The sequence below is a fragment of the Pseudophryne corroboree genome, chromosome 11 (assembly GCF_028390025.1).
Source record: "Pseudophryne corroboree isolate aPseCor3 chromosome 11, aPseCor3.hap2, whole genome shotgun sequence".
In the NCBI taxonomy this organism is placed as follows: domain Eukaryota; kingdom Metazoa; phylum Chordata; class Amphibia; order Anura; family Myobatrachidae; genus Pseudophryne; species Pseudophryne corroboree.
The window spans coordinates 337,477,803-337,504,133 of record NC_086454.1 but is presented as its reverse complement, the minus strand read 5'-3'; the positions used below and the strand labels follow the sequence as shown (position 1 = coordinate 337,504,133).

Here is a 26,331-nt window from a genome sequence, read left to right as displayed (position 1 = left end):
CGGGGTGCTCAGTCGGGTAAAGGCAAAAATCGTGAAAATCCCGCTAGTAGTGCCCCTGTCTCCCCGACGTATAGTCAAGGCTCTAGTCCTCGGGGGCAACCCGCACCAATTATGGATCCATCCAAATCCTTCACCACGAACGAAATTACAAATATACTATCATCCCTGCTAGATCAAAAACTGGCACCCCTGAAAACCTCTCTGGATTCAGCGCTTGCACAACTTACAGCCCATGATCAACGTATCTCCGAGGCAGAGCAACGAATCTCGGATCTAGAGGATGATTTATCAGCAGCTAAAACAACCCAGGTGGAACACGACAAGCTGATGGTATCTTTGCAAGACAAATTAGAAGATTTGGAAAATCGGAATAGAAGAAATAATGTACGTCTGGTGGGCTTACCAGAATCTGTGAAATTCTCCGAACTCATGGCCCTGGTCTCCCAGTGGTTACCCAGAGAGCTAGGATGCGTCTCTGCCACGGGCTCCATCCTAGTAGAACGTGTCCATCGGATTGGTCCTGATCGTCAGTCCGGCAGAGATAGACCCAGGCCGGTCATCATGAGGATTCTCAACTATGCCGATAAAGTACGGTTGCTAGAGGCCTATAGAAAACACACGGATCTCCGATACCAAGACTCCAGAATTCTATTATTTCAAGACTTCTCATATCTGGTTGCTGCAAGACGACGAGAATTCTCACCTATTTGCAAACGCCTCTTCGAGATGGGCCACAGATTTGCGTTGCTGTATCCGGCCAAGCTGAGAATCACCTATGGTGGAAAGATCCACTTTTATGAAACCGCACAAGAGGCTAGAAATTTTGTGAACTCCTTGGATGCAGCTCTTCTATCGGGTACAGATGATGCTGACTGACTCAATTATCCTTCTTAAGTGGGTTGATCGCCACCATTGCTTGACCCATTCATGCTTAAGTCAATTGACGCCTTTTTGTTTGATCAGCTGAATAGACAATATTCCTACACTGTGAAGAAGGCTTGCTGTAGCGGCTGGAGCTTGAAGAGGGCTACGGTGCGACAGTACCATATTGGTTATGTTCTTCTAATTTTCTCTTTGTATAACTTTTCCCCCTTACAATTGTCTCTGACATTGTTTTGTTTGTTTTCTCCCTTTCCCCTCACCCTCTTTTCTCATCTTTTGTCATACTGTTTTAGAATATGGTGCCCCTGGTTACCAGGTTGGAGACTATCCTCCTCACATGTTTTACTGCTCTCCATTTGGAGATTACCATTGTTTAATAGGGCGCCCATTTGGGTCCGCAAAAAGTTAAAATGGTTTTATAATTTGGTTCATACTATTGACACTGTGCACACACATGATTTACGTATAATGATAGGAATGTATCTGTTGTCTTACATTTATTATTTATCTTCAACGATCCACATCGGTCTGCTCGCTGGGACGGACTGGGATCGACAGTTATGGTATACTACTCCCCGTGGATGGCCTAGGGTTGGTATCGGCTGATGCCGTCGACCCATGATCCTTCCACAATAATGCAGTCACGATTTCGGTTAGTGTCCTGGAACGTAGATGGGCTTAATACTCCCATTAAACGGAAAAAGGTCCTAACCTATTTAAAACGCTTGAAACCAGATATAGTATTATTGCAGGAAACTCATTGGCGGATCTCAGATCCTAATGTACTGCGGGATACGTGGGTTGGAGAGTATAGATCAGCCTCCTTCACATCCAAACGTAGAGGCGTACTAACTATTCTCAATAGATCACTCCCTGCCACTACCTTGGATAGCTTGGTCGACCAAGAGGGTAGATTCCTGTTCTTGAAAATAAAAATACTAAATACGCTATATACGGTAGCCAACATATATGCCCCTAATGGCCCTAACGCATCTTTCTTCTCTGATATTTACAAAAATTTGCAAGATTGGGCAGAGGGAGAAATAATCATGGGAGGAGACTTTAATTGTGTACAGTCAGCGGGTATTGATAAAACAACTATACCCGGTACACCTACGATCACCACTCCACCCTCACTCACACTACTCACCTCTTCTCTACGACTGTCCGACCCCTGGAGAATTCGCAACCCAGACGCTCGCGAATATACCTTCTACTCCCACCCGCACCATTCCTCCTCTAGATTAGACTATTGGTTAATCACGGATTCTCTTTTGCATCATGTGGTGGACACTAAAATTGAACCAATCTCACTCTCGGACCATGCTCCGATTTGGTTGTCAATCACCCTAGATACCCCCTTACCTAGGTCCTATAATTGGCGTTTCCCCGCTTATCTGGAAACTTCCGAGGACTTTAACCAATTTCTCACCAGAGCCTTCCTTAACTATACTGAGGATAATAAGATTCATGAGAACGACATTAATTTGTTTTGGTCGGCTTCCAAACCAGTTGTCCGAGGACAAATATTAGAATACGTTTCCAGAAAACGCAGACATCTGAATACCCAGTTGCGTGACCTTAGCAAGGCTTTGACTGCAGCCTATAATACAATGACATTGAATGACTCTCCAGACAACAGACAAAATTACACTGATGCGAAACGTCTCTATGACGCGCTTTGCACCGAGAGAGACAGTTTCTCCTATGACGTACAGCGGAATAAATTCTTCCGAGGGAGTAATAAGTCGGGTAAATTATTGGCCAACTTAGTGAGATCATCTACTGCCCCCTCCCGTATAACTAGCTTACATACTGACCCGACTTCCTCAACTATGGACACACAAATTATGTCAAACACCTTCCTACAATACTATTCAAACTTATACGCGGCACCTTTAGATAGCCCAACAGAGGGTATGAAGTTTCTAGAAGAAGCTAACCTACCTACATTAACAGAGGAAGAACGAGAATCACTAATGTGCCCTGTAACAGACACAGAGCTACTGTTCTTGATTAAGTCACTTCACAATGGGAAATCACCAGGCCCGGATGGGTTTGGAGCAGTATATTACAAAATGCTAGCTCCTCACATAACACCATATTTATTGACGTTGTTTAATTCACTGCTGAAAGGGTCCCCTCCGCCCCCGAGATTCACAGAAGCTAGAATAGTAGTATTCCCTAAACCGGGTAAAGACCCATCATATGTCCAGTCCTACCGACCCATATCTCTTCTCAACCAAGATCTAAAACTATTCACCAAATTATTGGCCACTCGTCTCCAACCGATACTAATGCGTATTTTACATCCTGCCCAAACGGGGTTTGTTAAAACTAGAACATCAGTACATAATGTACGAACCCTAATAGCAGCAATACATAGTGTCAAAGACTCCGCATCATCTAAGGCACTTGTGGTCAGTTGTGATGCCGACAAAGCGTTTGACAGTGTATCATGGGCACACCTACTTAGAATTTTCCACACTCAACACTTCGGTGAGGGGTTCACTAAAGTCTTCAGTATGCTTTACTCTAATCCACAAGCTCACCTAACCATTAATGGATTGAACACAACGGCTTTTTCTTTACGTAGAGGTACGCGCCAGGGATGCCCCCTATCTCCCTTACTTTTTAATCTAGCTCTAGACCCATTGATACGCACCTGCGTGCAAAATGTTGCCTGGGAAGGAATAAAAATTGGCACACAACCAGTGAAGGTTTCGGCCTTTGCGGATGACCTTTTATTATATTTTAGTGATCCCATAAAGGCGTTCCCCTCATTACTGACCACGCTACATGATTTCCACTTGATCTCGGGTTTCTTAATCAATTTTGATAAAACAGAAGCTTTGGCTCTTGAACCCAAGGCCGCACGAAATTGGGGCTCCAGATTTCCCTTTAAATGGGCGACGGGTTTCATAACCTACCTGGGCTTACGCTTTTCACCCACCCTAGCCGAACTGTACCCATTGAACTTTTCCCGTGTCATTAACAAAATGATTGAAGATTTTACACGCTGGCAAAACTTACCAATCTCATATATAGGTAGATGCCACCTATATAAAATGATCTCCTTCCCCCGTTTATTATACCCGATCCAAATGCTCCCATTTCTTTTGACCAAACGAGATGTACAAACAATTAATAAGGCCCTCAATACTTTCATATGGACAAACAAACGTCCACGTATAGCCCTCTTTAAACTAAAACAACAGACAACGCTGGGTGGCGTGAATATACCATGCCCGGAAGACTATTCTTTAGCTGCTAACTATAGATATGCCCTTGACTGGGTGAGAGGTTCCTCTAGCTACACTAATATATCTCTGGAACAGAGTATGCTATCCCATGGTACTTTGTCTACCATATTACATTTTATAGACCCCTTCACACTGACGTCCATCCGCTCGAACCCGCTGCTACTCGCTCCATGCAAAGCGTGGCAACTTCTTCGAAAACGCAAAGGGCTGACGACTACCTGCTCCCTATTCCAACCACTCCTGCATAACCCAGACTTTCAAGGCGGAGACACAGATGCAATTATCAAAACTTGGTACTCCCAAGGTTTACGTTTAGTGTACCAATTCTTAAATGTCACCTGTACCGAAGTACTTACCTTGTCACAATTAAAGCTTAAATTCCCGAACTTACATATACCACTATTCGCATATTTTCAAATACGCAGCTTTGCAACACAATTGATAACGCGCCTACGGCCAGCAGATTATAACTTTCCCCTGGACACCCAACTGCGTTTAAACCCCCAGTCTTCCTATTCAACATCCTTTATTTATGCACACACCAGACGCCAGATTGACTTAGATTGTCAAACCACAGGCCTGGCTAAATGGTCGACCACTCTACCAGACATCCCTCTACAGACCATAATACATTGGCACTTGTTACTTAATAAATATTTAGTATCCTCTTCCTATGCTGAAATGCATTTAAAAATTTTACATAGGGCGTATTATACTCCCCGTATCAGATACCTTACGGGCATCTCTGATAACTCCAATTGCTTCAAGTGCTCCTCACCTGATGCAGACATAATCCACTGCCTTTGGTCATGTCCTATAATACAACTATTTTGGAAAGACGTCTGTAACTACATTACAACGACTCTACATATCCCTTTCACACCAACTTTACTTTGGGCTTTTTGGAATCAATATGATTCTGATTGTTGCTCATTACCTACAGGCAATAAACTGTTACTAGCTAGGATAGCGGCAGCATCGAAAAAGACTATTCTATCCCAATGGATACATGGAACCCCTATATCCATAACCCTTTTATTTCCTAGACTGACGTATCTATACCAAATGGACTGGATTGAATGCTCTCTTAGAGCGGAATCCAACTCTTCCAAGTTTTTTACAATATGGCTGCCCTATGTGATAACCTTGCCACAACCAATTCGTGATGGCATGCGAAAAGTGGTTAAATATACTACATGGTACAATATAGAGACGCTTACGAGGGGATCACCACCCTTCTAACCCCAACTTTACTGTTTTCAGGAACACCCTTTTAGACTAGCATATACACACTGTTAATGGCACCGAGAGAAGACCGATCCCTGCAATATGTTTAGTAATATCCGTAACCTACTGTTATCATCACTTCATTTAATAATATATGTGATTGCTCTTGTGTGGAGATAATGTTATACATTCCTATGCAACCTGAGATTTGATATTGTAGTAATACAGTTGTCGTGTGCAATGTGTGTGTTACACTTGTATTTTTCTCTTTACCAATAAACAGATTAAAAAAAAAAAAAAGGCACATAGAGCCTTATAAGGGTGAGGAATTGTTTGGGGATGGTCTCTGGGACCTCGTATCCACAGCAACAGCTGGGAAGAAAATTTTTTACCTCAGGTTTCCTCACAGCCTAAGAAAGCACTGTATTATCAGGTACAGTCCTTTCGGCTTCAGAAAAGCAAGCGGGTCAAAGGCGCTTCCTTTCTGCACAGAGACGATGGAAGAGGGAAAAAGCTGCACCAGTCAGCCAGTTCCCAGAATCAAAATTCTTCCCCCGCTTCCTCTGAGTCCACCGCATGACGCGGGGGCTCCACCGGCGTAGCCAGGTATGGTGGGGGGCCGCCTCAAAAATTTCAGCGATCAGTGGGCTCGCTCACAGGTGGATCCCTGGATCCTTCAAGTAGTATCTCAGGGGTACAAGCTGGAATTCGAGGCGTCTCCCCCCCGCCGTTTCCTCAAATCTGCCTTGCCGACAACTCCTTCAGGCAGGGAGGCTGTGCTAGAGGCAATTCACAAGCTGTATTCCCAGCAGGTGATAGTCAAGGTGCCCCTACTTCAACAAGTACGGGGTTACTATTCCACACTGTTTGTGGTACCGAAACCGGACGGTTCGGTGAGACCCATTTTAAATTTGAAATCCTTGAACACATACATAAAAAAATTCAAGTTCAAGATGGAATCGCTCAGGGCGGTTATTGCAAGCCTGGAGGAGGGGGATTACATGGTATCCCTGGACATCAAGGATGCTTACCTACATGTCCCATTTACCATCCTCACCAGGAGTACCTCAGATTTGTGGTACAGCATTGCCATTACCAATTCCAAACACTGCCGTTTGGACTGTCCACGGCACCGAGGGTCTTTACCAAGGTAATGGCAGAAAAGATGATACTCCTTCGAAAAAAGGGAGTTTTAATTATCCCGTACTTGGACGATCTCCTTATAAAGGCGAGGTCCAAGGAGCAGTTGTTGGTCGGAGTAGCACTATCTCGGGAAGTGCTACAACAGCACGGATGGATTCTATACATTCCAAAGTCACAGCTGGTTCCTACCACACGCCTACTGTTCCTGGGGATGGTTCTGGACACAGAACAGAAAAGAACGAAGCAAAATTCCATTCGGCAGGTTCCATGCAAGAACCTTTCAGTGGGACCTCTTGGACAAGTGGTCGGGATCGCATCTTCAGATGCATCGGCTGATAACCCTGTCTCCAAGGACCAGGGTATCTCTACTGTGGTGGCTGCAGAGTGCTCATCTTCAAGAGGGCCGCAGATTCGGCATACAGGACTGGGTCCTGGTAACCACGGATGCCAGCCTTCGAGGCTGGGGGGCAGTCACACAGGGAAGAAATTTCCAAGGACTTTGGTCATGTCAGGAGTCGTCCCTACACATAAATATTTTGGAACTGAGGGCCATTTACAATGCCCTAAGTCTGGCAAAGCCTCTGCTTCAAAACCAGCCGGTACTGATCCAATCAGACAACATCACAGCAGTCGCCCATGTAAACCGACAGGGCGGCACAAGAAGCAAGATGGCGATGGCAGAAGCCACAAGGATTCTCCGATGGGCGGAAAATCACGTCTTAGCACTGTCAGCAGTGTTCATTCCGGGAGTGGACAACTGGGAAGCAGACTTCCTCAGCAGACACGACCTACACCCGGGAGAGTGGGGACTTCATCCAGAAGTCTTCCAACTGTTGGTAAACCGTTGGGAGAGGCCACAGGTGGACATGATGGCGTCCCGCCTAAACAAAAAACTAGATATTGCGCCAGGTCAAGGGACCCTCAGGCAATAGCTGTGGACGCTCTAGTGACACCGTTGGTGTACCAGTCGGTTTATGTATTCCCTCCTCTGCCTCTCATACCAAAGGTACTGAGAATAATAAGAAAACGAGGAGTAAGAACGATACTCGTGGTTTCCGGATGGGCCAAGAAGAGCTTGGTACCCAGAACTTCAAGAAATGATATCAGAGGACCCATGGCCTCTACCGCTCAGACAGGATCTGCTACAGCAGGGGCCCTGTCTGTTCCAAGACTTACCGCGGCTGCGTTTGACGGCATGGCGGTTGAATTCCGGATCCTAAAGGAAAAGGGCATTCCGGAAGAAGTCATTCCTACGCTGATAAAAGCCAGGAAAGAAGTAACCGCAAACCATTATCACCGTATTTGGCGAAAATATGTTGCGTGGTGTGAGGCCAGGAAGGCCCCAACAGAGGAATTTCAGCTGGGTCGTTTTCTGCACTTCCTACAGTCAGGGGTGACTATGGGCCTAAAATTGGGTTCCATTAAGGTCCAGATTTCGGCTCTGTCAATTTTCTTCCAGAAAGAACTGGCTTCACTGCCTGGAGTTCAGACATTTGTAAAGGGAGTGCTACATATTCAGCCCCCTTTTGTGCCTCCTGTGGCACCTTGGGATCTCAACGTGGTGTTGAGTTTCTTAAAATCACATTGGTTTGAGCCACTTAAAACTGTGGATTTGAAATATCTCACGTGGAAAGTGGTCATGTTATTGGCCTTGGCTTCGGCCAGGCGTGTGTCAGTATTGGCGGCTTTGTCATGTAAAAGCCCTTATCTGATTTTCCATATGGATAGGGCAGAATTGAGGACTCGTCCACTGTTTCTCCCTAAGGTGGTATCAGCTTTTCACTTGAACCAACCTATTGTAGTGCCTGCGGCTACTAGGGACTTGGAAGATTCCAAGTTACTGGATGTAGTCAGGGCCTTAAAAATTTATATTTCCAGGACGGCTGGAGTCAGGAAAACTGACTCGCTTTTTATCCTGTAGGCACCCAACAAAATAGGTGCTCCTGCTTCTAAGCAGACTATTGCTCGCTGGATTTGTAGCACAATTCAGCTGGAGCATTCTGCGGCTGGATTGCCGCATCCTAAATCAGTAAAAGCCCATTCCACGAGGAAAGTGGGCTCATCTTGGGCGGCTGCCCGAGGGGTCTCGGCTTTACAATTTTGCCGAGCTGCAACTTGGTCAGGGGCAAACACGTTTGCTAAATTCTACAAAATTGATATCCTGGCTGAGGAGGACCTTGAGTTCTCTCATTCGGTGCTGCAGAGTCATCCGCACTCTCCCGCCCGTTTGGGAGCTTTGGTATAATCCCCATGGTCCTTACGGAGTTCCCAGCATCCACTAGGACGTCAGAGAAAATAAGATTTTACTCACCGGTAAATCTATTTCTCGTAGTCCGTAGTGGATGCTGGGCGCCCATCCCAAGTGCGGATTGTCTGCAATACTTGTATGTAGTTATTGCCTAACTAAGGGTTATTGTTGAGCCATCTGTTGAGAGGCTCAGTTATATTTCATACTGTTAACTGGGTATAGTATCACAAGTTATACGGTGTGATTGGTGTGGCTGGTATGAGTCTTACCCGGGATTCAAAATCCTTCCTTATTGTGTCAGCTCTTCCGGGCACAGTATCCTAACTGAGGTCTGGAGGAGGGTCATAGTGGGAGGAGCCAGTGCACACCAGATAGTACCTAATCTTTCTTTTAGAGTGCCCAGTCTCCTGCGGAGCCCGTCTATTCCCCATGGTCCTTACGGAGTTCCCAGCATCCACTACGGACTACGAGAAATAGATTTACCGGTGAGTAAAATCTTATTATATGTGTGTAGATATATATATATATATATATATATATATATACACACACACACAGACACACTAGTTTTACGGACCCAGCATATACTGGGTCACCTCAGTCCCCACCCCCGTGATTGGCTCCGCCCAGTTCTGAAAACTTCCCCATGCAAATCCTGCGTTTGCCACTGGAAGTCATATGCTAATTAACCTCCTGTTGTGATCAGACCCTTTGATGTTGGTCAGTGCATTCCGGTATCCTGATGAAAGGTGTTTCTGTGTGTAAAGTGTCACGGAGATTTTAATTAAATGCTTTCCTGTACAGATATACTGTATGAGGAGAGGAAGGAAATTGGGTTGCTCCTTTTGAACTGTAATCTGTAGTTATTTCTCTGTTGTAAGATAGCTCTCCTGATTAATACGAATCCTAAAGGTATACGGGGGAGGATTTCACCATGCTACTGTAACGTCTGACTATGGCCCTCATTCCGAGTTGATCGCTCGCTAGCTGCTTTTAGCAGCAGTGCAAACGCTAAGCCGCCGCCCTCTGGGAGTGTATCTTAGCTTAGCAGAAGTGCGAACGAAAGGTTAGTGATTAGTGCTGACATTTTTCCAAGCAGTTTCTGAGTAGCTGCAGACCTACTCCTTCCTTGCGATCACTTCAGTCTGTTTAGTTCCTGTTTTGACGTCACAAACACGCCCTGCGTTCGGCCAGCCACTCCCCCCGTTTCCCCAGGCACGCCTGCGTTTTCACCTAACACACCTGCATTTTTTAGCACACTCCCGGAAAACGGTCAGTTACCACCCAGAAACACCCACTTCCTGTCAATCACTCACCGATCAACAGAGCGACGGAAAAGAGTCGCTCAACCTTGTGTAAAACTGCATAGTTTTTTGTGAAAGTACATCGCGCGTGCGCACTGCGGCCCGTACGCATGCGCAGAAATGCCGATTTTTAGCCTGACTGCTGCGCTGCGAACAACGGCAGCTAGCGATCAACTCGGAATGCCCCCCCCCCCCCATATGTGTGAGCCCTGAGTGGCGAGAGTTATTCTCTGAGAGATCTGCTGTAACATCTTGTATGCTACACCCTCTGAGGAAGGGTCTTCTTTAAGACTATGGGCCTAATTCAGACCTGATCGTAGCGATCAGTCACATAGACATGCGGGGGTACGCCCAGCACAGGGCTAGTCCGCCCCGCATGTCAGGCCCTGCCCTGCCACACAAGTACAAAAGCATCGCACAGCGGCGATGCTTTTGCACTTTAGGAGTAGCTCCCTGCCAGCGCAGCTCCTGCGCTCTGGCAGGAGCTACTCGTCGCTGTGAGGGTTGCAGCGGCTTGCGTGTGACATCACGCAGCCGCCACGGCCCGCCCCCCCTCTCCCCAACGGTCCAGGCTCACCTGCGTTGCCTGGACCACGCCCCCTAAACGACCGTCAAACGCTACCGGCCCGCCACCTCCTGCCCAGCAGCCGTAGTTGCCTGTCAATCAGGCAAAGGCGTTCGCATGGCTGACACAGCCGTCGGCTGTCTGGCATGCTCTGGTGCACTGCGCCGCCGGTGCACGAAAATGCACAGCACCGATCAGGTCTGAATTAGGCCCTATGAGCAAATAACCATCTTACCTTTGCAACAGGTGCATCTGGATCCTGTGACCACAGAATTGTGCAAAACGCTATTCCGTTTTCCTGCTGTCCTGGAGTGAGCCCAGCGTCTCCAAGCTCCGCCCTCTGGCAGCTACAGATGCAGGAGCCTGGTCAATGGTCAGCGACCAATGGGGAGCGGCAGCAGCATCTCTAAGCATAGACAGCATCAAGCTTTACATGTGCCGATGGTAGGAGCCTGAGCAGTAAAGCAGTTACAGGGCAGGTGCTAGGACCTGGTGGTGGCAGCAAAATATCCGCGCAGTGGGTGGAGCCAGGAACAGGCAGGTACTGATGGTAAGAGGGACACCCCTAGTGACAAAGTTCTGTGAGATCCAAACCACTCTGTGATCGCTTGCATCGCCTGGTGCAGGCAGCGTAGACGCATCCGGTCACAGTTGCATACAGCAATGAATAATTCTCTATTGGTTTATAGAATGTAGCAGATAAACGCTAGAAGCGGACTGGTTATCAGCAACTTCTCCAACATTCCCTTTAGAAGATTTCATACATCTCCCCAATGTGAGGCCGACTCCGGGTTCTCCTGTCACAGCAGCCACATGTAATACTGCTGCCACGTCATCCCTTTACGCTAATGTCCACCCAGACTAATGTGTAAGCAGCATCGGCAGAACACAACAGCCTATTCCTCCTCCCGACAGTCACCGCAGGACTGTACAGATCCGTGCTAATCACCCAATAGACACCACTGTGCACACCTGTCACCCTCACGCCTGTCACCTCCACACCTGTCTTCCTTACACCTGTCACCCTCACACCTGCCACCCTCACGCCTGTCACCCTCACACCTGTCTTCCTTACACCTGTCACCCTCACACCTGTCACTCTCACGCCTGTCACCCTCACACATGTCTTCCTTACACCTGTCACCCTCACACCTGTCATCCTCACACCTGTCACCCTCACACCTGTCACCCTCACACCTGTCACTCTCACGCCTGTCATCCTCACGCCTGTCATCCTCACACCTGTCTTCCTTACACCTGTCACTCACACACCTCTCACCCTCACACCTGTCACCCTCACACCTGTCATCCTCACGCCTGTCACCTTCACACCTGTCACTCTCACACCTGTCATCCTCACATCTGTCACCCTCACACCTGTCACCCTCACGCCTGTCACCCTCACACCTGTCTTCCTTACACCTGTCACCCTCACGCCTGTCATCCTCACACCTGTCTTCCTTACACCTGTCACTCACACACCTCTCACCCTCACACCTGTCACTCACACACCTGTCACCCTCACACCTGTCATCCTCACGCCTGTCACCTTCACACCTGTCACTCTCACACCTGTCATCCTCACGCCTGTCACCCTCACACCTGTCTTCCTTACACCTGTCACCCTCACGCCTGTCATCCTCACACCTGTCTTCCTTACACCTGTCACTCACACACCTCTCACCCTCACACCTGTCACTCACACACCTGTCACCCTCACACCTGTCACCCTCACACCTGTCACTCTCACACCTGTCACTCTCACACCTGTCACTCTCACACCTGTCACTCTCACACCTGTCACCCTCACACCTGTCTTCCTTACACCTGTCCTGTCACTCTCACACCTGTCACCCTCACACCTGTCATCCTCACGCCTGTCACCCTCACACCTGTCACCTTCACACCTGTCACTCTCACACCTGTCACCCTCACACCTGTCACCCTCACACCTGTCACTCTCACACCTGTCACCTTCACACCTGTCCCCTTCACACCTGTCACCCTCACACCTGTCACTCTCACACCTGTCTTCCTTACACATGTCACCCTCACACCTGTCACTCTCACACCTGTCTTCCTCACACCTGTCACTCTCACACCTGTCACCCTCACACCTGTCACCCTCACACCTGTCACCTTCACACCTGTCACTCTCACACCTGTCACTCTCACACCTGTCTTCCTTACACTTGTCACTCTCACACCTGTCACCCTCACACCTGTCACCCTCACACCTGTCACCGCACACCTGTCACCCTCACACCTGTCTTCCTTACACCTGTCTTCCTTACACCTGTCACTCTCACACCTGTCACCTCACACCTGTCACTCTCACACTTGTCACTCTCACACCTGTCACCCTCACACCTGTCACTCTCACACCTGTCACCCTCACACCTGTCACCCTCACACCTGTCACCCTCACTCCTGTCACCCTCACCTGTCACCCTCACATCTGGCACCCTCACACCTGTCTTCCTTACACCTGTCACTCTCACACCTGTCACTCTCACACCTGTCACTCTCACACCTGTCACCCTCACACCTGTCACCCTCACCTGTCACCCTCACACCTGTCACCCTCACACCTGTCTTCATTACACCTGTCACTCTCACACCTTTCACCCTTACACCTGTCACCCTCACACCTGTCACCCTCACACCTGTCACTCTCACACCTGTCACCCTCACACCTGTCTTCCTTACACCTGTCACTCTCACACCTGTCACCCTCACACCTGTCACCCTCACACCTGTCTTCCTTACACCTGTCACTCTCACACCTGTCACCCTCACACCAGTCACCCGCACACCTGTCACTCTCACACCTGTCACCCTCACACCTGTCACCCTCACACCTGTCACTCTCACACCTGTCACCCTCACACCTGTCACTCTCACACCTGTCACTCTCACACCTGTCACCTTCACACCTGTCACCCTCACACCTGTCACCCTCACCTGTCACCCTCACACCTGTCACCCTCACACCTGTCTTCCTTACACCTGTCACTCTCACACCTGTCACCTGTCACCCTCACACCTGTCACCCTCACACCTGTCTTCCTTACACCTGTCACTCTCACACCTGTCACCCTCACACCTGTCACTCTCACACCTGTCACTCTCACACCTGTCACCCTCACACCTGTCTTCCTTACACCTGTCACTCTCACACCTGTCACCCTCACACCTGTCACCCTCACACCTGTCTTCCTTACACCTGTCACTCTCACACCTGTCACCCTCACACCTGTCACCCTCACACCTGTCACCCTCACACCTGTCATCCTCACGCCTGTCACCCTCACACCTGTCACCTTCACACCTGTCTTCCTTACACCTGTCACCTTCACACCTGTCACTCTCACACCTGTTACCCTCACACCTGTCACCCTCACACCTGTCTTCCTTACACCTGTCACCCTCACACCTGTCACCTTCACACCTGTCACTCTCACACCTGTCACCCTCACACCTGTCACCCTCACACCTGTCTTCCTTACACCTGTCACTCTCACACCTGTCACTCACACCTGTCACCCTCACACCTGTCACCCTCACACCTGTCTTCCTTACACCTGTCACCCTCACACCTGTCATCCTCACACGTGTCTTCCTTACACCTGTCACCCTCCCTCACACCTGTCACCTTCACACCTGTCACTCTCACACCTGTCACTCTCACACCTGTCATCCTCACGCCTGTCACCCTTTCTCACACCTGTCACATTCACACCTGTCTCCCTCACACCTGAGACCTCGAGTCACCGCTACGGATGACATCGCTGTACACACCTGTCACCCTCACACCTGAGGCATAGTCACCAATACGGCTGACATCTCCCTCACACCTGTCACCCTCACACCTGAGGCCTAGAGTCACCGCTATGGATGACATCACTGTATACACCTGCCACCCTTCCACCTGAGGCCTAGAGTCACCACTACGGCTGACATTACTGTACACACTTGTCACCTTCACACCTGTCGCCCTCACACCTGAGGCCTAAAGACACCTCTACCGATTACATCACTGTACACACCTGTCACCCTCACATTTTTCACCCTCACACCTGAGTCCTAGAGACACAACTACGGCTCACATTACTGTACACACCTGTCACCCTCACACCTGTCGCCCTGACACCTGAGGCCTAGAGACACCACTACGGCTGACATTACTGTACACACTTGTCACCTTCACACCTGTCGCCCTCACACCTGAGGCCTAAAGACACCTCTACCGATTACATCACTGTACACACCTGTCACCCTCATATTTTTCACCCTCACACCTGAGTCCTAGAGACACAACTACGGCTCACATTACTGTACACACCTGTCACCCTCAAATTTGTCACTCTCACACCTGAGGCCTAGAGTCACCACTACGGCTGACATCACTGTAGACACCCGTCACCTTCACACCTGTCGCCCTCACACCTGAGGCCTAGAGTCACCGCTACGGATGACATCACTGTACACACCTGTCACCCTCACACCTGAGACCTAGAGGCACCACTACGACTGACATCACTGTCCACATCTGTCACCATCACACCTGTCACCCTCACACCTGAGCCTAGAGACACTGCTACGGCTGACATCACTGTACACACCTGTCACCCTCCCACCTGTCACCCTCACACCTGAGCCTAGAGACACCGCTACGGCTGACATCACTGTACACACCTGTCACCCTCCCACCTGAGGCCTAGAGGCACCACTACGGATGACATCACTGTACACACCAGTCACCCTTCCACCTGTCACCCTCACACCTGAGGCCTAGAGGCACCGCTACGGCTGACATCACTGTACACACCTGTCACCCTCCCACCTGTCACCCTCACACCTGAGGCCTAGAAACTTTGATAAGGCTGACAGCACTGTACACACCTGTCACACTCACACCTGAGCCTAGAGACACAGCTACGGCTGACATCACCCTCACACCTGTCACCCTCACACCTGAGGACTAGAGTCACCACTACGGCTGACATCACTGTAGACACCCGTCACCTTCACACCTGTCGCCCTCACACCTGAGGCCTAGAGTCACCACTACGGCTGACATCGCTGTACACACCTGTCGCCCTCACACTTTTCACCCTCACACCTGAGTCCTAGAGACACCACTACGGCTCACATTACTGTACATACCTGTCACCATCACACCTGTCACCCTCACACCTGAGCCTAGAGACACAGCTACGGCTGACATCACTGTACACAGCTGTCACCCTCCCACCTGTCGCCCTCACACTTTTCACCCTCACACCTGAGTCCTAGAGACACCACTACGGCTCACATTACTGTACATACCTGTCACCCTCCCACCTGTCACCATCACACCTGAGGCCTAGAAACTTTGATACGGCTGACAGCACTGTACACACCTGTCACACTCACACCTGAGGCCTAGAGACACCGCTACGGCTGACATCACCCTCACACCTGCCGCCCTCACACCTGAGGCCTAGAGTCACCGCTACGAATGACATCACTGTACACACCTGTCACCCTCACACCTGAGGCCTAGAGTCACCACTACGGCTGACATCGCTGTACACACTTGTCACCCTCACACTTTTCACCCTCACACCTGAGTCCTAGAGACACCACTATGGCTCACATTACTGTACACACCTGTCACAATCACACCTGTCACCCTCACACCTGAGCCTAGAGACACCGCCACGGCTGACATCACTGTACACACCTGTCACCATCACACCTGAGGCCTAGAAACTTTGATATGGCTGACAGCACTGTACACACCTGTCACCCTCAGACCTGAGGCCTAGAGACACCACTACGGCTGACATCACCCTCACACCTGTCACCCTCACACCTGTGGTCTAGAGTCACCACTACGGCTGACATCACTGTAGACACCCGTCACCTTCACACCTGTCGCCCTCACACCTGAGGCCTAGAGTCACCACTATGGATGACATCACTGTACACACCTGTCACCAACACACCTGAGACCTAGAGTCACCACTATGGATGACATCACTGTACACACCTGTCACCATCACACCTGTCACCCTCACACCTGAGCCTACAGACACCGCTACGGCTGACATCACTGTACACACCTATCACCATCACACCTGAGGCCTAGAAACTTTGATATGGCTGACAGCACTGTACACACCTGTCACCCTCAGACCTGAGGCCTAGAGACACCACTACGGCTGACATCACCCTCACACCTGTCACCCTCACACCTGTGGCCTAGAGTCACCACTACGGCTGACATCACTGTAGACACCCGTCACCTTCACACCTGTCACCCTCACACCTGAGGCCTAGAGTCACCACTATGGATGACATCACTGTACACACCTGTCACCAACACACCTGAGACCTAGAGGCACCACTACGGCTGACATCACTGTCCACATCTGTCACCATCACACCTGTCACCCTCACACCTGAGTCTAGAGACACCGCTATGGCTGACATCACTGTACACACCTGTCACCCTCTCACCTGTCACCATCACACCTGAGGCCTAGAAACTTCGATACGGCTGACGGCACTGTACACACCTGTCACACTCACACCTGAGGCCTAGAGACACCGCTACGGCTGAAATCACTGTACACACCTGTCACCCTCACACCTAAGCCTAGAGACACCGCTACGGCTGACATCACTGTACACACCTGTCACCCTCACACCTAAGCCTAGAGACACCGCTACGGCTGAAATCACTGTACACACCTGTCACACTCATACCTGTTACCATCACACCTGAGGCCTAGAAACTTCGATATGGCTGACAGCACTGTACACACCTGTCACCCTCACACCTGAGACCTAGAGGCACCACTACGGCTGACATCACTGTACACACCTGTCACCCTCACACCTGAGGCCTAGAGGCACCGCTATGGCTGACATCACTGTACACACCTGTCACCCTCCCACCTGAGGCCTAGAGGCACCGCTACGGCTGACATCACTGTACACACTTGTCACCCTCACACCTGTCACCATCACACCTGAGGCCTAGAAACTTCGATACGGCTGACGGCACTGTACACACCTGTCACACTCACACCTGAGGCCTAGAGACACCTCTACGGCTGAAATCACTGTACACACCAGTCACCCTCACACCAAAGCCTAGAGACACCGCTACGACTGAAATTACTGTACACACCTCTCACCCTCACGCCTGAGGCCTAGAGACACCACTACAGCTGACATCACTGTACACACCTGTCACCCTCTCACCTGTCACCATCACACCTGAGGCCTAGAAATTTCGATATGGCTGACAGCACTGTACACACCTGTTACCCTCACACCTGAGGCCTACAGGCACCACTACGGCTGACATCACCCTCACACCTGTCACCCTCACACCTGAGACCTAGAGGCACCACTACGGCTGACATCACTGTCCACATCTGTCACCATCACACCTGTCACCCTCACACCTGAGCCTAGAGACACCGCTATGGCTGACATCACTGTACACACCTGTCAACCTCCCACCTGTCACCATCACACCTGAGGCCTAGAAACTTCGATATGGCTGACAACACTGTACACACCTGTCACCCTCACACCTGAGGCCTAGAGGCACCACTATGGATGACATCACTGTACACACCTGTCACCCTCAAGCCTGAGGCCTAGAGACACCACTACGGCTGACATCACTGTACACACCTGTCACACTCACACCTAAGCCTAGAGAGACCGCTACGGCTGACATCACTGTACACACCTGTCACCCTCCCACCTGTTACCATCACACCTGAGGCCTAGAAACTTCGATATGGCTGAAAGCACTGTACACACCTGTCACCCTCACACCTGAGGCCTAGATGCACCACTACGGCTGACATCACCCTCACACCTGTCACCCTCACACCTGAGGCCTAGAGTCACCACTATGGATGACATCACTGTACACACTTGTCACCCTCACACCTGAGCCTAGAGACACCGCTATGGCTGACATCACTGTACACACCTGTCACCCTCTCACCTGTCACCATCACACCTGAGGCCTAGAAACTTTGATATGGCTGACAGCACTGTACATACCTGTCAACCTCACACCTGAGGCCTAGATGCACCACTACGGATGACATCACTGTACACACCAGTCACCATTCCAGCTGTCACCCTCACACCTGAGGCCTAGAGGCACCGCTACGGCTGACATCACTGTACACACCTGTCACCCTCACACCTGAGGCCTAGAGGCACCGCTACGGCTGACAACACTGTACACACCTGTCACCCTCACACCTGAGGCCTAGAGGCACCGCTACGGCTGACATCACTGTACACATCAGTCACCCTCCCACCTGTCACATCACACCTGAGGCCTAGAAACTTCGATACGGCTGACAGCACTGTACACACCTGTCACACTCACACCTGAGCCTAGAGGCACCGCTACGGCTGACATCACTGTACACACTTGTCACCCTCACACCTGAGGCCTAGAGGCACCACTAGGGTTACAGAGCCTGGGTGTGACTGCCTCACCTCTTCTCCATCCTGACTGTTACATATCAGGGGCCACTCACACAGCATTGGGGGCCCCAGGTGTGTAATATAAAATCTGCGTCATCTCAGTAGCTTCCAGCAGGTGGAGACAGAGCGCGCTGCTGCCTTTTAGTTGCTATGGAAACCTCATCCTTGTCTCCATGGTAACGCAGTAGAGCGCTCCGATAAGCCGAGGGGAGGGGGTGGAGCCCGCGGCGTGATGGCGTCAGGGGAACGTCCTGGTCAGAGTGAGGCTTGATACGCGGAAGGCGGGAAGCTGTTCCTGTCAGAGTGTGGGAGAGGGGAAGAGCCGCTGCTGCCGGTGTCTGGGATGTGGGACCCGTATATGCCGGTGGAGGCCAGTCTGGGCCGGGAGGAAAATTTCCTGTCACTGGATGATCTGCTCATGTCACAGGAGAAGCTGCCATGCCGGTTAGAGAGCGGCTTCCCCCGCCTGGGCTTCCTGGAGAAGGGGGGAGACAGTGACGGCATCCCCGAGGTGACCCCGATATCCTACATATACCCCAATATATGTGTATCTCACAGCAGTATATCATTGTGTATACATCACAGTGTATATTACACCCCAATATATCATGTGTATAGTACACCCCAATATATCATGTGTATAGTACACCCCAATATATCATGTGTATATTACACCCCAATATATCATGTGTATATTACACCCCAATATATCATGTGTATATTACACCCCAATATATCATGTGTATATTACACCCCAATATATCATGTGTATATTACACCCCAATATATCATGTGTATATTACACCCCAATATATCATGTGTATATTACACCCCAATATATCATGTGTATATTACACCCCAATATATCTTGTGTATATTACACCCCAATATATCATGTGTATACCTCACCGTGTATATTATACCCCAATATATCGTGTATATTACACCCCAATATATCAAGTGTATACCTCAGTGTATATTAAACCCCAATTTCTCTAACGTCCTAGAGGATGCTGGGGACTCTGTAAGGACCATGGGGATAGACGGGCTCCGCAGGAGACATGGGCAATTTAAGAAAGACTTTAGGTCTGGGTGTGCACTGGCTCCTCCTCCCTCTATGCCCCTCCTCTAGACCTCAGTTTGATACTGGGTGCTTTTCAGGGAGCTCTCGTGAGCTTCCTGACAAAGTTTATTTGTTAGGTTTTTTTTATTTTCAGGGAGCCTGCTGGCAACAGACTCCCTGCATCGAGGGACTGAGGGGAGAGAAGCAGCCCTACTTCTGTGAGTTTCAAGGCTCTGTTTCATAGGCTACTGGACACCATTAGCTCCAGAGGGATTAGTACGCAGGTCTCACCCTCGCTGTCCGTCCCAGAGCCGCGTTGCCGCCCCCCTCACAGAGCCGGAAGATAGAAGCCGGGTGAGTATGAGAAGAAAAGAAGACTTCAGAGGCGGCAGAAGACTTCATGATCTTCACTGAGGTAACGCACAGCACTGCAGCTGTGTGCCATTGCTCCCATACACCTCACACACGGCAGTCACTGTAAGGGTGCAGGGAGCAGGGGGGGGCGCCCTGGGCAGCATATAGACCTCTTTTGGCAAAAATAAGTATATGTACAGCTGGGCACTGTACATATATAAGAGCCCCAGCCAAATTTTGAGATTTTCAGCGGGACAGAAGCCCGCCGCCAAGGGGGCGGGGCTTCTCCCTCAGCACTCACAGCGCCATTTTTTCTCCACAGCACCGCTGAGAGGAAGCTCCCCGGACTCTCTCCTGCTTATACCACGGTAGACAGAGGGTTTTAAAGAGGAGGGGGGGCACAAAATTAGCGCATATTGTATATGTAAACAGCGCTATCTGGGTAAACATAATATTGTGTTTTTGTCCTGGGTCATACAGCGCTGGGGTGTGTGGTGGCATACTCTCTCTCTGTCTCTCCAAAGGGCCTGGTGGGGAAACTGCCTTCAGATAAGAGGTTCCCTGTGTGTGTGGTGTGTCGACATGTCTGAGGTAGAAGGCTCACCTAGAGAGGAGGGGGAGCGTATGAATGTGAGGTCTCCGTCGGCGGTGCCGACACCTGACTGGGTGGATATGTGGAATGTTTTAAATGCTAGTGTGAACTTACTGCACAAGAGATTAGACAAAGCCGAGGCTAAGGAACAGTCAGGGAGTCAACCTGTGTCTGTCCCTATGTCGCCGGGACCTTCAGGGTCTCGGAAGCGCCCACTATCCCAAATAGCAGACACTGATACCGACACGGATTCGGACTCCAGTGTCGACTACGATGATGTAAAGTTACAGCCGAAAGTGGCTAAATGTATTCGATATATGATTATTGCAATAATAGAAGTGTTGCATATCACAGAGGAACCCCCTGTCCCTGACACGAGGGTACACATGTATAAGGGAAAAAAGCCAGAGGTAACTTTTCCCTCCTCACATGAGTTGAACGAATTATTTGAAAAAGCTTGGGAATCTCCAGACAAAAAACTGCAGATTCCCAAAAGGATTCTTATGGCGTATCCTTTCCCGCCAACGGACGGGATACGGTGGGAATCATCCCCTAAGGTGGACAAAGCGTTGACACGCTTGTCAAAAAAGATAGCGCTGCCATCACAAGATACGGCTACCCTCAAGGATCCTGCAGACCGCAAGCAGGAGATGACCTTGAAATCCATTTACACACATTCTGGTACATTACTCAGACCGGCAATTGCGTCGGCCTGGGTTTGTAGTGCGGTTGCAGCATGGACAGATTCCTTATCGGCGGAGATTGAAACCCTAGATAAGGATACCATTTTATTGACCCTAGGCCATATAAAGGATGCTGTCATATATATGAGGGATGCTCAAAGAGACATTAGTTTACTGGGTTCCAGAATAAACGCTATGTCAATCTCTGCTAGACGAGTCCTCTGGACCCGGCAGTGGACAGGTGATGCCGACTCAAAAAGACATATGGAGGTTTTACCTTACAAGGGGGAGGAATTGTTTGGGGAAGGTCTCTCGGACCTGGTCTCCACAGCTACGTCAGGTAAATCGAATTTTTTGCCTTATGTTCCCTCACAAACTAAGAAAGCGCCACATTATCAAATGCAGTCCTTTCATTCAAATAAAAGCAAAAGAGTGCGTGGATCGTCCTTTCTTGCCAGAGGTAAGGGCAGAGGTAAAAAGCTGCACAACACAGCTAGTTCCCAGGAACAGAAATCCTCCCCGACCTCTGCAAAATCCACCGCATGACGCTGGGGCTCCGCTGGGGGAGTCCGCCCCAGTGGGGGCACGTCTTCGACTTTTCAGCCACATCTGGGTTCACTCACAGGTGGATCCCTGGGCAATAGAAATTTGTTTCTCAGGGATACAAGCTGGAATTCGAAGAGGTGCCTCTTCGCTGGTTTTTCAAATCGGCTCTACCGACTTCTCCCCTGGAAAGGGAGATAGTGTTAAATGCTATTCACAAATTGTGTATCAAGTGGTGGTCGAAGTTCCCCTACTTCAGAGAGGGAAGGGATACTACTCCACCCTGTTTGTAGTTCCGAAACCGGCCGGTTCGGTCAGACCCATATTGAATTTAAAATCTCTGAACCTATACTTAAAACGGTTCAAGTTCAAAATGGAATCGCTCAGAGCGGTCATCGCCAGCCTGGAAGGGGGGGATTTTATGGTATCTCTGGACATAAAGGATGCATACCTTCATGTTCCCATATATCCACCTCATCAGGCGTACCTGAGAATCCGGTACAGGATTGTCATTACCAATTTCAGACGTTGCCGTTTGGGCTTTCCACGGCCCCGAGGATTTTCACAAAGGTAATGGCGGAAATGATGGTGCTCCTGCGCAAGCAGGGTGTCACAATTATCCTGTACTTGGACGATCTCCTCATAAAAGCGAGATCACGAGAGCAGTTACTGAACAGTGTGTCACTTTCACTGAAGGTGTTACAGCAACACGGCTGGATTCTCAATATCCCGAAGTCGCAGCTGGTTCCTACGACTTGTCTGAGCTTCTTGGGCCGATAGAAAAGGCTCAGGAACTCATGATTCTAGATGCAAAAAAAGAGAAACAAGATTGCCTTATAGTGGTGCACATTGCTAATATAAAATTTAACTTTTAATTTGTATTAATAAAAAACATTGCAAAATATAGGATAAAATATAGAGGTGAAAAAATATAAAAAGTGTTTTAAAATGTGACTCCTCGCACACAGGGCGTCCGCAAACTAAGTTCTGAATGCCTTTATAATATGCAAATGTTCATATATTTTACTGTATTTATTAATAAACGTTATATAATTTCCAGCAGTGATTCATGTCTTGTTTTATATTTATTAAATATCATATAGTTACCAGCAATTCATGTCTTGTTCTTTATTCCTTATTTTCAATATAACCAATAAAGGTCATGTATGACAAGATATACTAATATTCAATCTATATGTAAGAGAATCACTATAGGAGTCTCTTACAAATCAGTGTGCTCACAGAAATCCCTAAGAGATCAATCTCTTTGGTTGTGCCGCAAAAGAGTCCGATTAGATACAATAACCCAATGTTATATATCTTTCTTAAGAAGTTAATTTCTTCACAGCAAGATGTTTACAGATGATTTTATTAATTTCTATGTATACACAGTGTGTGTGTGTGTGTGTGTGTCTCCTTGGAATTCATTCATTTCAGTGAACAAAACAGTCCTTGCTTAGCTGCGTTTCTAGAATAAGTAACGTCCATTAAAGACCAGATCCATATCCCACAAATGTCTGGACATATGGTAGAGGTCACTATTATTCCATCTTACCACACATTAAGGAGATATACTATAGTGCTAAGAGTCTAATGGATGTTGTTATATTATGTGTCTGTTCTTCATTTATAGTACACTCATTCAGTCTAGCTGTGACTCATATATTGCCGCATATATTTCAATGTTGTGGTTGATTCTATGGGGTTAATTCCCTTCTACACAGGCAAGTATTGATAATAACGGTCACACAGCGTCTGTGTCCTTTATTAGCAGCACGAGTCACACAGTCTGACTATAACTCATGTGTGGCTCCAAATGTTTCAATATTGTAGCTATTCCTTAGCTTCTATCAGCACAAGCAGTTGTTGATTAATGTTGTTACACTGTCCGTATTCTTTATTGGTAGCCCAGTTGGGTGTGGTTCATCAAATCGACAGTGTCTAGGTCGACAATGTTTAGGTCGACAGTCACTAGGTTGACATGGATGGAAGGTCGACAGGGTTTCTAGGTCGACGTGCTAAGTCGACAGGTCTAAAGGTCGACATGAGGATTTTTTTTTTTTTTTTTGGTGTCGTTTTCTTCGTAGAGTGACCGGGATCCCAAATTAGTGCACCGCGTTCGCTCGCCATGCTTCGGGCATGGTGCCTTCGCTCCGCTACCGCTTCGCTCGGCACACTTTACCGTTCCAATCGTAGTCCACGTGGATCGTTAAGTATGAAAAGCTTAAACAAAAGAAAAAAAATGTGAAAAACTCATGTTGACCTTTTAGACCTGTCGACCTAGCACATGTCGACCTAGAAACCCTGTCGACCTTCCATCCATGTCGACCTAGTGACTGTCGACCTATAGTGGTCGACCTAAACATTGTCGACCTAGACACTGTCTATCTTCAGACCGGATCCCAGCCCAGTTACACAGTCTAGCTGTGACTCATGCACTGCTGTGAATGTTACAATATTGTAACTATTTCAGTGAGGTTAATTTCTATCAGTACAGACAGCTCTTAGAACATGATTTCTGTTTAAATCCACAGTATGGTTTATTTCTGTGTGATTAGTGTGGATTATTAGTGCATTCCTTTATTGCAAATTATCCCACCTCAATAATTAACACAGTATATATCCTTCCCTAATTATCTACAGTATTTTACTGCATATACAGTATACCATACACGAAGTCTCATAATAGAGTGTGTTGATAGTGGTAGTTGATTCTATGGGGTTAATTCCCATCAGCACAGACAGCTATTAATACATAGAATCACACAGCGTCTGTCCTTCATTAGCAGCACGAGTCACACAATCTGACTATAGCTCATGTGTGGCTCCAAATAGCTGTTAATTAATGGTGTTACACTGTGTCTATATTCTTTATTAGTAACCCAATTACACAGTCTAGCTGTAACTTATATGGTGCTGTGAGTGTTGCAATATTATAACCATTTTCGTGGAATTAATTTCTATCCGTACAGACAGCTATTAGGACATGATTTCTATTTGGATCCAAAGTATGGTTTATTACTGTGTAATTCTTGTGGATTATTGGTGATTCCTTGTTACAAAATATTCCACCTAAATCAATACATATCGCACACTGAGTCTCATGGTAGAGTGTGCTGATAATAACAGCACGTTGAAACACTGCTCTCCGTATGGCTGTTCTTAGCACACTTTCTATATAATTGTACCCTTCGAGGGGTGTAATATTAGAGTATCAATCTAAATCACTGACATGCTATATCGCTGTGGTACACAAGACTATCTACATACACATTTCTCTATCTAAATGATCATTCCCTTCCGGGAGTGTGTAAGATCTTTGTTTCACTGCCTCGGCATTAAAACTGTAGCGGACGCCGTGTGCGCAGGGAGGCCTGACGCACGTTTCGCAATTGCTTCTTCTGAGGCTTTTTTTGCATATATATTACCCTATCTTGCCTGTGGTAGCACCCCTCGGTGAAGATAATTCATATGAACAAAACGGTAAACATTTAAGAGGGTTGGTTTAAAGCATGGGTCTTCAACCTGTGGCCCTTCAGCTGCTGTGGAACTACACATCCCACCATGCCCTGCCACAGTTTTGCTATTAAGGCATGGTAAAACTGAGGCAGGGCATGCTGGGATGTGTAGTTCCGCAGCAGCTGGAGGGCCACAGGTTGAAGACCTATGGTTTAAAGGAACAGACGACTTGTGCGACCTTTTCTTTTTGTATATAACTCATGATTCTAGTCAAGAACCTATTGAAGCCAAACCAAGTGTCTGTGCATCATTGCACTCAAGTCCTGGGAAAAATGGTGGCAACATACGAGGCCATTCCCTTCGGCAGGTTCCATGCAAGGACTTTCCAATGGGACCTAAAAGCCCCTATCTGGTTTTCCATATGGATAGAGCGGAATTTCGGACCCGTCCTCAATTCCTACCTAAGGTGGTCTCATCCTTTCATATGA

General features: G+C 48.6%; 2 protein-coding genes across 2 annotated transcripts in view; one reads left to right on the top strand and one right to left on the bottom strand.

The window, feature by feature from the left end:
- PRSS54 (serine protease 54) overlaps positions 1–19,355 on the bottom strand; it is a 67,019-nt gene extending 47,664 nt beyond the window's left edge. The window contains exon 1 of the mRNA XM_063945840.1: positions 19,162–19,355. Within this exon, the coding sequence (XP_063801910.1) occupies positions 19,162–19,172 (11 nt within the window). The 5' untranslated portion in view covers positions 19,173–19,355. The remainder of the gene's footprint in view (positions 1–19,161) is intronic.
- A 3-nt stretch (positions 19,356–19,358) lies between these two features.
- The window catches only part of GINS3 (GINS complex subunit 3), a 32,249-nt gene continuing 25,276 nt past the window's right edge, over positions 19,359–26,331 (top strand). The window contains exon 1 of the mRNA XM_063945841.1: positions 19,359–19,660. Within this exon, the coding sequence (XP_063801911.1) occupies positions 19,493–19,660 (168 nt within the window). The 5' untranslated portion in view covers positions 19,359–19,492. The remainder of the gene's footprint in view (positions 19,661–26,331) is intronic.